Below are 13,680 nucleotides of genomic sequence, written 5' to 3'. Positions count from 1 at the left end.
ACGTACTAGTGCAGGGGTGACAAATTCAATTTCATTGAGGGCTGCGCCAGGATTGTATTTGACCTCGGGGGAGGTGGGGGGGCGTGGCCCTGGTGGGTGTGGCCAACTCGATGTGACTCGTGTTGGGAGGCGCCTGTGGGGCCGAGCACTCTGCCAGCGAAAACAAGCTCCCGAGCTCCATTTTCATCCGCGACGGCTTCTTGCAACCCTCTGCAGCCAAAATGGACCTTGGGAGGACTGCATGCAGCCCCCACAAGCCCCGTTTTCAGCTGCAACGGCCTCCTGTAATCCTCCGACAGCCAAAATTGAGCTTGGAAGAGCTGTCTGAGGCACCGTGAGCTGGTCCTTCTCTGTTTCCAGGCCAGATCTAAGCACCCCATGGGCTGAATCCAGCCCGCAAGCCTTGAGTTTGACACCCCTGTACTAGTGTAATCAAATGAGTCTTATTGCGTGTTCTGCTCCACAAGAAATGGTGTTGACTTTTCCTGCTGGTGAGTTTCAGAATGAAACTGTTCTTTGCGATTCAAGGACTTGTTTTGATTTCTAGAGCAAGTTTGCCTCTCACCTTTGCTTTTCACTCTTTCGTTCTTTTGCCTTTCCATCAACAGCTCCCCGTATTTGTGTGTGGGTGTGAGAATGTATATAAACTGTTTTTTTTATTACCACCACATCCTCTATGATCCCTGGAAGCCAAGTGATTTTATTTTTGGTAAAGTGTGGCCCCTAACTGTAAAACTTTTTTCCACCTCTGTTATATATCAATTATGAGTTGCATGCCAGGATTAGGGGGAGGGGAGGAATTCCATTTGCTCCACGTTTTGAAGTAATGTGATTGAATTCACTCTTAAAGAGGCAGACTGGAACAATTATCCTTTGCTTCATGCCGATTCTCCAATTTTGCAATACCGTTAAGTCTAAAAGGAGTGTTCAAAACCGCGCGCACTGGGAACCGTCTCGCACTGGTGTGTACATTGGACAGGATTGTTTGCCAACAGAGATACCGTAAATGGGTACAAAATCCAGAGGTTGGGGAAATGATGTGTGCGAAAAAGAAACGGTGTGGTTTTTCTACATATTTCTTTAAAAAAACAAAACAATGCGCAGCGGGCTAATGAGGACATGAGAACAGATTTATGGGTGTGTAGACTGACCAGCCTCTCCCCCAGTTGTGGGAAGAAATATATGCACGGACCCAACTCTGCTCTCGTTAAGTGAGCATTAATCAAGCACTCCGTTTGCATGTAGGAATCAGGAAAAGGAATGTGCCGTTACATCAGTTACTGCTCCCAATAGATCACCTTCCATCCATTTGCTGCTTGCCCACTGTTTGACCGAATTTCTGTCAAAACATCTGTTTTCTAGCTGTGGCAGGCCATACAGCCAAACAGACCGCAGAGAAGGAATGCTGGATAGGAATGACGGGGCCTTGAACAGGACAGGTAAGTAGGCATCTACTGTACCTGACGATCGAGCTTGGGACGGGGTGGGACTCAGAGGTGGTATTCAGCTGGTTCTGACCAGTTCTGGCGAACCGATAGTGGAAATTTTGAGTAGTTCGGAGAACCGGCAAATACCACCTCTGATTGACTCTGCCCCCATCTATTTATTGCCTCACGAGTCCCAGCTGATTGGCTGGATCTTCTTTGGTTGCCCTGCACAGAACAGAGCCGGAAAGCAGGTTAGTGGGGTGGGAAGAGAATGGGGATTTTACAATATCCTTCCCCCAGGAGTGGGGTGAAGATGAAGATTTTACAATATCCTTCCCCTGGAGTGGGGAGGGAATGGGGATTTTACAGCATCCTTCCCCCAGGAGTGGGGTGGAAATGAAGATTTTACAGCATCCTTCTCCCAGGAGTGGGGTGGAAATGAAGATTTTACAGCATCCTTCCCCCAGGAGTGGGGTGGAAATGAAGATTTTACAATATCCTTCCCCTGGAGTGGGAGGGAATGGGGATTTTACAGTATCATTCCCAACAAGCCACGCCTACCAAGCCACACCATGCCCACCAAGCCACGCCCACAGAACTGGTAGTAAAAAAAAATTGAATCCCACCACTGGTGGGACTCTGCTTTCTGTTGATGGAATTGCTGAGGGGATCTGCTTTGGTTGGTTCAAGGAAAGAGATTTTGTTCTCCGTTGGGTCCTTAACAGCAGTAACAGGCAGTTGGGTTTTCATTTTAGATGATCCTGCGCAGGCCACCTCCGACTATGAGACGAATAACAGCGACAGCAGTGACATTGTGCAGAATGAAGACGAGACACATTGTGCCAAGGAGCCGACCCAGGCGGGCCCGCACTGCAGGACGTTTGCCCCCGAGACCGTCATTTTGCATCCTTTGCTGCCTGTAGAGGTATCCCATTCACTGTCGAATGTAACAGAGCCTCGCTAATGTACCTGAGAATGCTTAGAAGGAGATGTAGACATTGGAAGAGGAGAGCTGCTTTAGTCCACTTAATAGCCAAAAATTAAAAAGAGTCTGGTATGGAGATTTGACTTCGGGAAGTTGAAACAAGAACAAAGTAAATATCACATCATTACAACCAGGGGCGGGCTTCAAAAATTGCAGCAAAGAGTTCGCTGCCCCATTGCTAGGTGGGCGGGGCCAGGGTGGGCAGGGCCTAGTCAGCCTCCTGTACTACGGGAAGGGCGGGGGCGTTTTTTGCCCTCCCAAGGCTCCGGAGGGTTTTCTCCAGCCTCTGGGAGGGCGAAAACTGCTTCCTCTGGGCTCCGGAGGTCCTCCAGAGGCTGGAAACAGGCCCATTTCTGGAACTTCCGTCAGAGGCAGAGACAGAGCCAAGGCCATCTGGCAGTGATCAGGTGCCTACAGAGCTAGACAACACTGAGTCAAAGGAACAGCTAGAGCCTGTTCCCAGTGTGCGCATGCGCAGAGCTGCCAGAAGAAGAGCACAACTCAGAAATCAGGGTAGACTTGGGAGTAAAGTCACAGGTGGAAGGTGATTGGCCCCTCCTATAGGAAATAGGAGCGAAAGGGGAGTGGGCTTTTGCAGGAAACTGTTTGGTTGGTCGTTAGATTCATTTCAGGAGTGTGAAAATCTGTCCGTGAATCTCAGAGACTCTGTGTCCAGTCTTTCCTTGCGCAGAACCTCATTTGGAAAATATTTACATGGCTGCTTTCCAAGATTCAGTCGATAAGGTCTGTAGTCACAAATATTCCTTTGAAAGACTGTTTGCCAGGCCTTTGCTGAATGGGAATGAGAGGAATTCACATTCGTTTAATAAAAGGGGTTTTGTCGGGACCAGGACCCTGCCTTTGTGCTTTTTGGGGAAGCCTAGGTCAGAACAGTTCCTTCCAGCCCTATAATTTTAACTTTGACAGCACAGTTGAGTGAGAGACTGCCTAAAAGGTTCAGACTTTCCAGAAGCCTCAACAAACACAATAGGTTTTTAACATACTACAATTGATTTGATACTTATCATTTGTCTCGCGTATAAGCCGCACCTGCACAACCAACCAGTTCTCCCTCCATTCCCCAACCTCTATCCTCGGTCCAATTTAAAATCCAAAATCGGTTCAGCAACTCCATGCATCTGAGCTTATGAAAGCTTGATGCCGTCTAAGAAAATCTGTTAACCAGCACAGGCTGCAGAGTCTTGAAATCAGCATTTGAAAAAAAAAAATTAAGTCCATTGTTTCTGTTTTGTTTTGTTTGTAAAGCTGGGGTTTCAACACATGTTCTGTGTTTATCATATTTGTATGCCGCATGCTTAGCGTCAATTTCAAAATTCCATTCGTGGACATCTGGTTGAAAAGAAGAAAGGAAAATATGTCGCTGCTAAACCTTCCAAACCAACTCACTAGTGGGTGGAGAATAAACCATTTCTAAATAATCAAGTGTTCAAGTTTCTTGCCGTTATAAGAGATGACACGGAGCTATACAATTTTTACCAAAAGATATAAACAGGCTTCATATCATGACAACCTCCTGGCTGTGCTCCTTGAATTTCTCTGCTGATTTAGCAAAACTTTTTGTCAGGTACCAAAGATCAGGATCAGGACTACAAATGAAGTTCCAATTAAGCCGATGTATTGCTCATGCCTATACACAGTAATCTAGTCAAGTAATGGTCAGTAACTAAGTTATGTAGATAAGAGACAACAGAATTCATGAAGGGTTGGACTTAGTCCCTTTATGGGAATGTAATGACTCTAGGCCAGGGGTGTCCAAACTTGGGAACTTTAAGACTTGTGGACTTCAACTCCTAGAATTCCCCAGCCAGCCTGGCTGGGGAATTCTAGGAGTTGAAGTCCACAAGTCTTAAAGTTCCCAAGTTTGGACACCCCTGCTCTAGGCTGATGACTTGCTTAACACCCCCCCCCCCCTCCAGGCTCGGCCTACTCTTCTTACACTTGTAAGACCAGTCAGTTTCTTTCACCTTGGAGAACCAAAGAGTTTCCGATTATGTTTTGGGTTGAGGATGAATACTGAAGATGCTCAGTAGCTCCAGAGCATTGACTGATGAGTATGAGGACATAGAGTGGAAAAGAGAAAATGCAGAATCTGAAATCTTGGACATCAACACTCCACTTTAATATTCATTTCCCTTGTTTTGGGAACAAGGTCATCATCCTTTGTAAACACCATTCCCATGGCCCATTTTATTTTGATAACTATGGTAAACTCAAGCTTGGCTCTTCTTGGCTTCATCCATACTTCTGTGTAGCTTTCTGAGCAATGGCAGTAAGAAGAGTAATTTACGTGTATCGTCTTCTCAGATGGATTTTTATCTATCTGATCTAATCTAATCTCGTCAAATCTAATCTAAATGGCCACCCACTTCATACAAAGTCGATGTTGCTTATGTACAATAAAGCCCATTATTAAACCTAAATGTAAAAACCAACGAAAACAAATAATTAAAATAAGGAAAAACAAGATTGCAAGAGGGTTAAGATGTTATACGTGGTGCAGCCAACATGCAAGCTCCCTGCTGCCAAGGGATGCCAAGGCCTGATGGGGGGGGGGGGGGGAACCACATTTTAAAAAACAATTTATTTATACATTTTTCTTTAACATACATAAGTACTTAATAGACAGTGTACTGTCTGGGTCATTTTACATATACATAATACCCTGTTTCCCTGAAAATAAGACCTCCCTGGATAATAAGGCCAATCGGGCTTTTGAGCGCATGCGCTAAAATAAGCCCTCCCTGTAAATATTGCAACACAGCAGCAGCCGTGAGGTGACCACGCTCTCCACCTCCTGCACCTCAAAAATAATAAGACCTCCCTGAAAATAAGGCCAAGCACTTATTTCGAGGGTCAAAAGAAAATAAGACCCTGTCTTGTTTTCAGGGAAACACGATACTTGTATATAATAGTATTCTTCCAACTTCTAGTTTCTACCTTTATTATCTAACCATTGATAAAACAAATCCCAAGTTAAATAATATTCTGTGGCTTCTGTATCCTTTATCTTTAGCATTTACTATTCATTTCTGCATTTTACAGATAAACAACAACAACAATAAAAACCCATTTTGAATGTTCTCCATAAAAAGCCAAAAAAGGCTACGACTAATCTTAACATTCTAGGCCTGCTTTTTCTCGTGGTTTCCTATCCTTTCCATGCTACAGATTTTTTTCGGTATACCCAAGTCAGTGGGCTCTAAAATACAAGAGAGCCAATACAGCCACATAGGTTTCTAGGCAACACTCACACAAGCAATCAAAGACTAATGTCGTATTTTTCGGAGTATAAAACGCACTGGAGTATAAGACATACCAAGATTTTGAAGAGGTAATTTTTTAAAAAAAGTTTTTGCACAGACCTCCCAAACCTTCTGCATGCCTCATTTTTTTGTGAAAAAGGGGCATGCAGAGAGTTTGAGAGGCCTGCAAAGTGCTCCTGGGGGCTAGCGGGGCAAAAACGAGCAAAAAATGGCCCATTTTTCACTAGTTGTTGCCCTCCCCAACGCTCAGGAGCACTTTGCAGGCCTCCCAAACCCTCTGCATGTCCATTTTTGTGAAGAGGGTGGGGTTTCGGGAGGCCAAAAATGATGTATTCAGTGAATAAGACACACCCAGATTTTCACCCTCTTTTTCGGGGGAAAAAGGTGCATCTTATACTCTGAAAAATACAGTACTTACTCCTGACTACTCCATTCTTCCCCAGTTCTAGAATAGCTCTTAATACTGCCCCTCCACCACTTCTCCTTACGCGTTCTACTGCTTGAGAACAGTACCTCTTTCTATAAGCCATAGGATGCTTCAGGCTTCATTTTAATAAATTACACCAAACCACCTTCCATCGCACTCCACTCTGACACCAACATTACTCCATCACCGCTACCCCTAGTTGTCTCTCCGTTCAGCTTTTGAAGCTACCAGTTGCTGTGCTGGTTAGGGAGAGGTCTTGAAGGGTGCGCAATTGCGGTCCCTTTACGATCTGTGGACCGTGCTGGCTCGGGAATTCTGGGAGTTGAAGTCTACAGATCATAAATGGTGCCACGAGGCAGATGCCATCACTTTTGTAGGCAGCCTTCTTAGTTTTTTGAACTCAGTCAAAGTATAGAATATGTTGTGGCCCGCCAGCGGCCAACAGAGCTGGCAGCAGATTTGGACAGTGAGGAGGTTGGGGAGGAACATGGGCCAGTCCTGGAGTCTGGGGAAGGCTCTGATGAGGGTCGAAGGCAGAGAGGGGGCCAAAGATGTGTGCCAGTTATCAGCTGCCTTCTGAGTCAGACATCAGTGAGGCAAACGAACAGCTGGAGCCTGTTTCCAGTGTGCGCATGCGCAGAGTTGCCAGACGAAGGGAATAGCTAAGGAACAGGAGTCAACTTTGGAGTAAGGCCACAGGTGGACGATGAATGAGGACATAAAAGAGGAGCGAAAGGGGAGTGGAGTTTGCAGGAGACAATTAGTTCGCTTAATTGGTTCATGACTCTCCGAGACTCCTTGCTAGGTTTTGCAGATATCAGCCTGGCAGCTCTCCAAGCCAGGTAAGTTCTGTGACTGTAAATCCTCCATTGAAAGACTGCTGGATATGAATGAGCAGAATTCACAATAAATTAATAAAAGGAGTTTTTATTGGGACAAGGAGTTTGCTTCATGTTCTTGGGAAGCCTCGGTCAGAATAGGATAAAAATAAGACATAGATGGGTTTTCTATTCCCATTAGCTATTTAGATTGATACCATTGCAGAGATACATAGATAGCCATTGGGACTGGGCACCTATGGGGATTAATGTTTAACTCATTTGAATTGCTTTATTTATTCTTATTGTATTTTATTGTTTTTGCACTGTAAACTGCCAGCATATTATGGGATGTTGTGGTCTGGAAGAGTTAGAAATGAAAGACAAAAAGAAACATTCTAAGCAGCAGCCATAAAAAAAACCAACTGTCAAAATGGAGAAAAATAGTTTGAAAGATGGGAGTAATTTGAAACAGTTGTGAACAATTGCTCAAGAATCTCCAGGTGGCCTAAATTGAGCTTATAAATATTCTCATTTAGCCCATCGCTAATGAGTTCCCAGGAAGGGTGCAAGAATCCCACGTGACGATGTCGAAAGTATATATTGATTATTTATCTTGTGAATTGTAGGATTCAAAAGCTGAACAATGTTAGGAATTTGGCCTTCACTAGGCATGGTTTTCTCCTTGCAAACTGCCTTTGCTGTGAACTCTGTCTATAAATTACTTCAACTAAACTTCAAGTAAACAAAAGTCAGAGGGACTTTTGGCCACTGGCTCAGTGGCTAAGATGCTCAGCTTGTTGATCAGAAAGGTCGGCAGTTCGAATCCCTAGTGCCATGTAACAGAGTGAGCTCCCATTACTTGTCCCAGCTTCTGCCAACCTAGCAGTTCGAAAGCATGTAAAAATGCAAGTAGAAAAATAGGGACCACTTTAGTGGGAAGGTAACAGCATTCCGTGAGCCTTTGCTGTTTAATCATGCCAGCCACATGACCACGGAGACGTCTTCGGACAGCGCTGGTTCGTCGTCTTTAAAATGGAGATGCACACCACCCCCTAGAGTTGGGAACGACTAGCTCATATGTGCGAGGGGAACCTTTACTTTTACCTTTATCTTCAACAAAAGCCGAAGAGGGAAGCAAATAGCCTGAAGCATATCTTTCTTATCCCCCATCCAACAGTCAAAAGGTGTATATAATGCAAGGGGGGGGGGGGGCAACACAACAATCTAATATGGAACAACCAATTAAGTCAGTAGACCGATCAGAAATAGGCACACATAATAATAATAATAATAATAATAATAATAATAATAATAATAATAATAATAATAATAATAATAATAATAATAATAATAATTGAATTTATTAGCCGCTCCCTTTCCAGGCAGGACTCGGGGCGGCGTACAATGGAGCATATAGAACATAAAACATGTGTACAAACACATAAACATACATATATACAAAGACACACATGCACGGAGGAGGTAACAAATTACAACATTTAGACAGTTAAAAATCACCATTAAAATACCCCAATTGTAAGAAACCCAATGTACAATTAAAATTTAAAATTTAAAAAGACAGTCAGGAGGAGTAAGAAAAATTACGGTTGAGCCAGGCCAGATAATTGAAAGAGGTGGGTCTTCAGCTGTACACGGAAGGAGCGGAGATCGGAAGTAATCCTGATGTCACGGGGGAGGTCATTCCACAGGGCTGGGCCCATCACAGAGAAGGCTCTGCTCCTGGGTGTCGCCCCCCGACACTGTTTGGCGGACGGCACCCGGAGAAGTCCCTCTCTGTGTGAGCGAATTGGTCGTAGGGATGTGTGGGGCAGGATGCGATCCTGCATGTAACTAGGCCCTGTGCCATGAAGCGCTTTAAAGATCATAATCAAAACCTTGAAACGCACTCGGTAGACCACAGGAAGCCAGTGCAGCTCGCGCAGGAGAGGTGTTACAGGGGAGTATCTAGTCCTCCCCATAATCACCCGCGCGGCCGCGTTCTGGACCAACTGTAGTCTCCGAGTGCATCTCAAGGGAAGCCCCATGTAGAGAGCATTGCAGTAGTCCAGGCGAGACGTCACTAGCGCATGGGTGACTGTGCGTAGGGCATCCCGGTCCAATAAGGGGCGCAATTGGCGCATCAGGCGGACCTGATGGAACGCCCCCCTTGCCACGGCTGTTACATGGTCATCCATGGACAGCCGGGCATCTAGGAGGACGCCCAAATTGCGCACCTGTTCCATGGGGGCTAGTTGCACGCCCCCGATGGCCAGAGATGGAAGCACCTGGTTGAACCGGGAGGCCGGAAGCCACAGCCACTCCGTCTTGGAAGGGTTGAGTTTTAGTCGGTTGCCATCCATCCAGACCCGTACGGCCTCCAAACACCGGGACATCATTTCGACGGCCTCATTGGGGTGGTTCGGGGTGGAAATGTATAGCTGAGTATCATCAGCATACAGATGATATCCCACCCCAAAACCACGGATGATCTCGCCCAGCGGTTTCATGTATGTGTTGAACAGGAGAGGCGAGAGCACCGATCCCTGTGGCACTCCACATGTGAGTGGCCTCCGGGTCGATCTCTGCTCCCCTGCCAACACACGTTGCGTCCGGTCAGAGAGGTAGGAGCCAAACCACTGTAAAACGGTGCCCCTGACTCCCAGCCCCTCTAGCCGGTGCAACAGGATACCATGGTTGATGGTATCGAACGCCGCCGAGAGATCTAATAGGACCAGGATAGAGGAACAACCCCTATCTCTGGCCCTCCAGAGATCATCAACCAATGCGACCAAGGCCGTCTCCGTGCTGTGCCCGGGTCGGAAGCCGGACTGGCGTGGGTCTAGATAATCATTTTCCTCCAGGTGACGTGGGAACTGCTGTGCCACCACACTCTCTACAACCTTCGCTAAAAAAGGAAGGTTGGAGACTGGACGATAATTGACTAGGTCCGTTGGGTCCAGGGAAGGCTTCTTGAGCAGGGGCCTCACCACCGCCTCTTTCAAGGCGGCCGGTAGAGACCCCTCACCCAACGAGGCGTTCACTAGGCCCAGGAGCCAGTCGCGCGTAACCTCCCAGGATGCCAGTACAAGCCAGGAGGGACACGGGTCCAATAAACATGTGGTGGGTCGCAGACGTCCACGCAACCTGTCCAAATCCTCAATGGCAACCGAGTCAAACTCCTCCCAAAGCGGTCCCTCAAGACTCGCCACGGGCGTCTCTACTGAACCACTGAAAGGGGCCCATCCCATCCGGATTTGAGCGACTTTGTCCTGTAGATATTTCCCAAACTCCTCTGCTCAACCCTGTAAAGGGGCTTCCCGCGGTCTCTCAAACAAGAGGGAGCGAGTCACCCGAAACAGGGCGGCAGGGCGGTTATCTGCGGACGCAATAAGAGCGGCGCAATGTTGACGTTTGGCCGCTCTTAATGCCACGAGGTACGTCCTCAAATAGGCTCGTGCCTGTGCTCGGTCAAATTCGGAATGGGAGGATCTCCAACGACTCTCTAGGCGTCTCTTGTGGCGTTTCATCACCCTTAGCTCCTCGGTAAACCAAGGGGCCAGGGTGGTTCGTCGCCGCAGGAGAGGCCGCAAAGGCGCCACCCGGTCTAGGGCCCCGGTAGTCGCACTATTCCATGCGTCTACCAGGTCCTCCACTCGGGGGCGGGTCAGGTCCACAGGAGGTGGCCCAAGCTCCGTCTGGAACCTATCTGGTTCCATCAGGCGCTTGGGGCGGAACCATCTAATACCTTCCAGTTCCGCCTCCTCGCGGCGGGGGGTAGCACCAGGGAAGTCCAGCCGGAGAAGTGAGTGATCCGACCATGACAGGGGAATAATGGCTGGATCCCCTATTCCCAGATCACTCATCCACTGGCCAGAGACAAAAACAAGGTCCAGCGTGTGGCCTCCCTCATGAGTAGGGCCCTGAATTAACTGGGTCAGGTCCATGGCTGTCATGGAAGCCATGAACTCCCGAACCCCCTCAGATGCTTCTCCCATCGACGGCAGATTAAAATCCCCCATCACTAAAAGTTTGGGGGTCTCAACCGCCACCAATGAGATCAGCTCAAGGAGTTCAGGCAGGGCCGCTGACGTATAGCGAGGAGCCAGGTATACTATCAGCAGGCCCAACTGCCTCCCTGGGCCCCATCTCACGACAAGGGACTCACACCCGGATGTCTGTAGCACGGTGAACTCTCTCGGCTCTAAGTCTTCCCGGATAATCACTGCTACCCCGCCGCCCCTTCCCTGGGCCCGAGGCTGGTGAAATGCTCGATAACCTGGCGGGCACATTTCCACGAGGGGTAAACCTCCCTCGTGGCCCAGCCAGGTCTCGGTTATTCCTGCGAGGTCCGGCTCCCCCTCCAAAATTAGATCGTGGATGAGGGGGGCCTTATTGACAACGGACCTCGCGTTGCATAACAGCAGTCTCAGGCCTTGGGTCTGTAGATCCTGACCACCTAGTATGCAGGGGTTGGTACAAACGACCGGGAATGACCAAAAACCCCGGTCTCCCAACCGACTACGCGCTCTTGATCTGTCCTCGCACCTGCCCCTCCCCACGACCGTTGGTATCAAGGAGCCCTGCGCAGGAATGCTATCTTCCCTCTCCCCCCCCACTCCGCTCCCTCCTCCTTCGACCACACCTAGGTGCCTGGCTCTCCCATCCCTCCTGACCAATCCCCACCCCCCACCCCTGGAACCCCTTACAATTTTTAAAAAAGAATTAATTAAAAAACCCCTCAATGTGCGCTTCCTCCACATGCACCATAACTATTCCAATCAAGATTGGTAGGTCAAACTGCCCCATAAAAAAAGCCAAATGACGCCACTGCCATGTGCCACCTACTTTGATAATGAAATATTTGCAAGACTAAACTTAGGGAACTCCAAAATCCCAACATTCCCCGTATATTTTCCGCTCAAGATAAATAAGCTAATGTCAAAAACAGAAACAATTGAAGGGAAGAGGAAAGAATAAAAATTCCTTTTAATTCAAGACAAGAACAAACATCATAAACATCTGTACTCAATATTTCTGTCCAGGACAACACTTGTTTAGACACAGATAATCTATTAGGAAAAATATTTTTAATGCAACTAATTAATAGGGACCAGATTGTAAGAAAAAGCCCTCTGTTATAAGTTTTTCAAAGCTCATTTATGTGTCAGTTTTTCAGCCACAGCTATGACGGATAACAAAGGGATGTTTTCAGAGGCCATTGGTATGATGGGAAATGAATTTTAATTTTCCAGGGTTTTGCAATAACAAACTTAACAGCCAGCGACCAAATTTGAATCAATTTTGTACATGGCAGCAACTGATAGGAAACCCAGACAATCAGCCAATATACAGGATTCAGTATAGAAAATGTGAATTTTCATTGCTGTTGTTTTTCTTCAACCACAAGAACTGGCTAATTACCGTATTTTTCGGAGTATAAGACGCACCAAGATTTTGAAGAGGCAAGTTTTTGCACTCTGCATATCTTCCAAAAACGGCTGGTTTTTTTGTGAAAATGGGCCCATTTTTTGTCCAAAAAAAGGGCATGCATAGCCTTTAGGAGGCTTATAGACTGCTCCTGGGGGCTGATGGGGGGCAAAAATGAGCAAACAAAATGGCCCATTTTTTGTCAAAAAAAGGGCATGCATTTTTCAGGAGGTTTGTAGAGTGCTCCTGGAGGCTGGGGAGGGGAGAGCAAATAATGGCCCATTTTTCGCTCATTTCTGCCCTCCCCAGGCCCCAGGAGCTCTGAAAGCCTCCTAAAGGCTCTGCACGGCCATTTTTGCCAAGGGGGCGGGGTTTCATGAGGCCAAAAAAGCTGTATTCAGTGTATAAGACGCACCCAGATTTTCAGCCTCCTTTTTGAGGGGAAAAGGTGCGTCTTATACTCCGAAACATACGGTATGCATTTGCTACCAATGATGGCAAAATGGGTCAATTATAATTCTACCAACTCTGCAAAGATGACAGTTGACATTGTGATGTTAATGGCGCATAGCTCTAGCAATGAATTTTTCTTTGTGGTCAATTCTTGATGATCCCTTGAAATGGAAGAACTTCGGAAGCTTCTTAGATGAGAAGTGAAATATCTTCAAGGTATAACAAAGAAAGTCCATTTGCCTCTTGTAAAAACACCTTTGGAACAATGATAATGCTGGATGACTGAGCATCTCCGTAGGCTTCCCTTGAAATAGAACTAAAATGAAGTGTTTATTATATAGAGGCTCAATGAAATCCATTATTTGAACCTCCAATCGTCTGCTGGATCCTAGCTAGGTTATGCGTTACCTATATGTCTGAATACTCATACGTCATGGTCGGCCAAACTTTTTGAATGTATACATGTCAAAAACTCAATTTTGAGTTCAAAACAGCTATTCTAGGGTGTTAGCTATTCCTGCCAGCTTAGGACAATCATAGGTGTTTGATGTTGTTTAAAACAAACAGACTTCCAAAGCAAGGAGGAGAGCATAGTGTCTGACAGATTTCATAGGAAGGGTACTCTATACAAACCTTGAACTACAATTCCCCTAATCGGTATTTGCCATTGCATATGAGTTTAAATCCAAAACATCTGGAAGAAGTGTCTCTCTCATATAGGAATTGACTCTGGGAATCATTACAACTTTCAGGATCAAATCTCTCTAATTGTAACAAGATGCTTTCACTGTATTTTTCTTCTTACTGTACTTGCAAATACTGTGTTTAATCAAGTTACTGGGACTCGTTTTCCCTC

At 46.5% G+C, this 13,680-nt stretch overlaps 1 protein-coding gene across 2 annotated transcripts in view; it reads left to right on the top strand.

Moving 5' to 3' along the window:
* The window catches only part of PDE3A (phosphodiesterase 3A), a 277,932-nt gene that overhangs the window by 240,022 nt on the left and 24,230 nt on the right, over positions 1–13,680 (top strand). For both annotated transcript variants that reach the window (XM_081957782.1, XM_081957783.1), the window contains 2 exons: positions 1,363–1,439; positions 2,183–2,352. In XM_081957782.1, coding sequence (XP_081813908.1) covers positions 1,363–1,439; positions 2,183–2,352 — 247 coding nt within the window. The remainder of the gene's footprint in view (positions 1–1,362; positions 1,440–2,182; positions 2,353–13,680) is intronic.

The sequence above is a fragment of the Natrix helvetica genome, assembly GCF_964273705.1.
Source record: "Natrix helvetica genome assembly, chromosome: 6".
NCBI lineage: Eukaryota > Metazoa > Chordata > Lepidosauria > Squamata > Natricidae > Natrix > Natrix helvetica.
The sequence above is the reverse complement of the archived record's forward strand: the minus strand, read 5'-3'. Positions and strand labels throughout refer to the sequence as shown.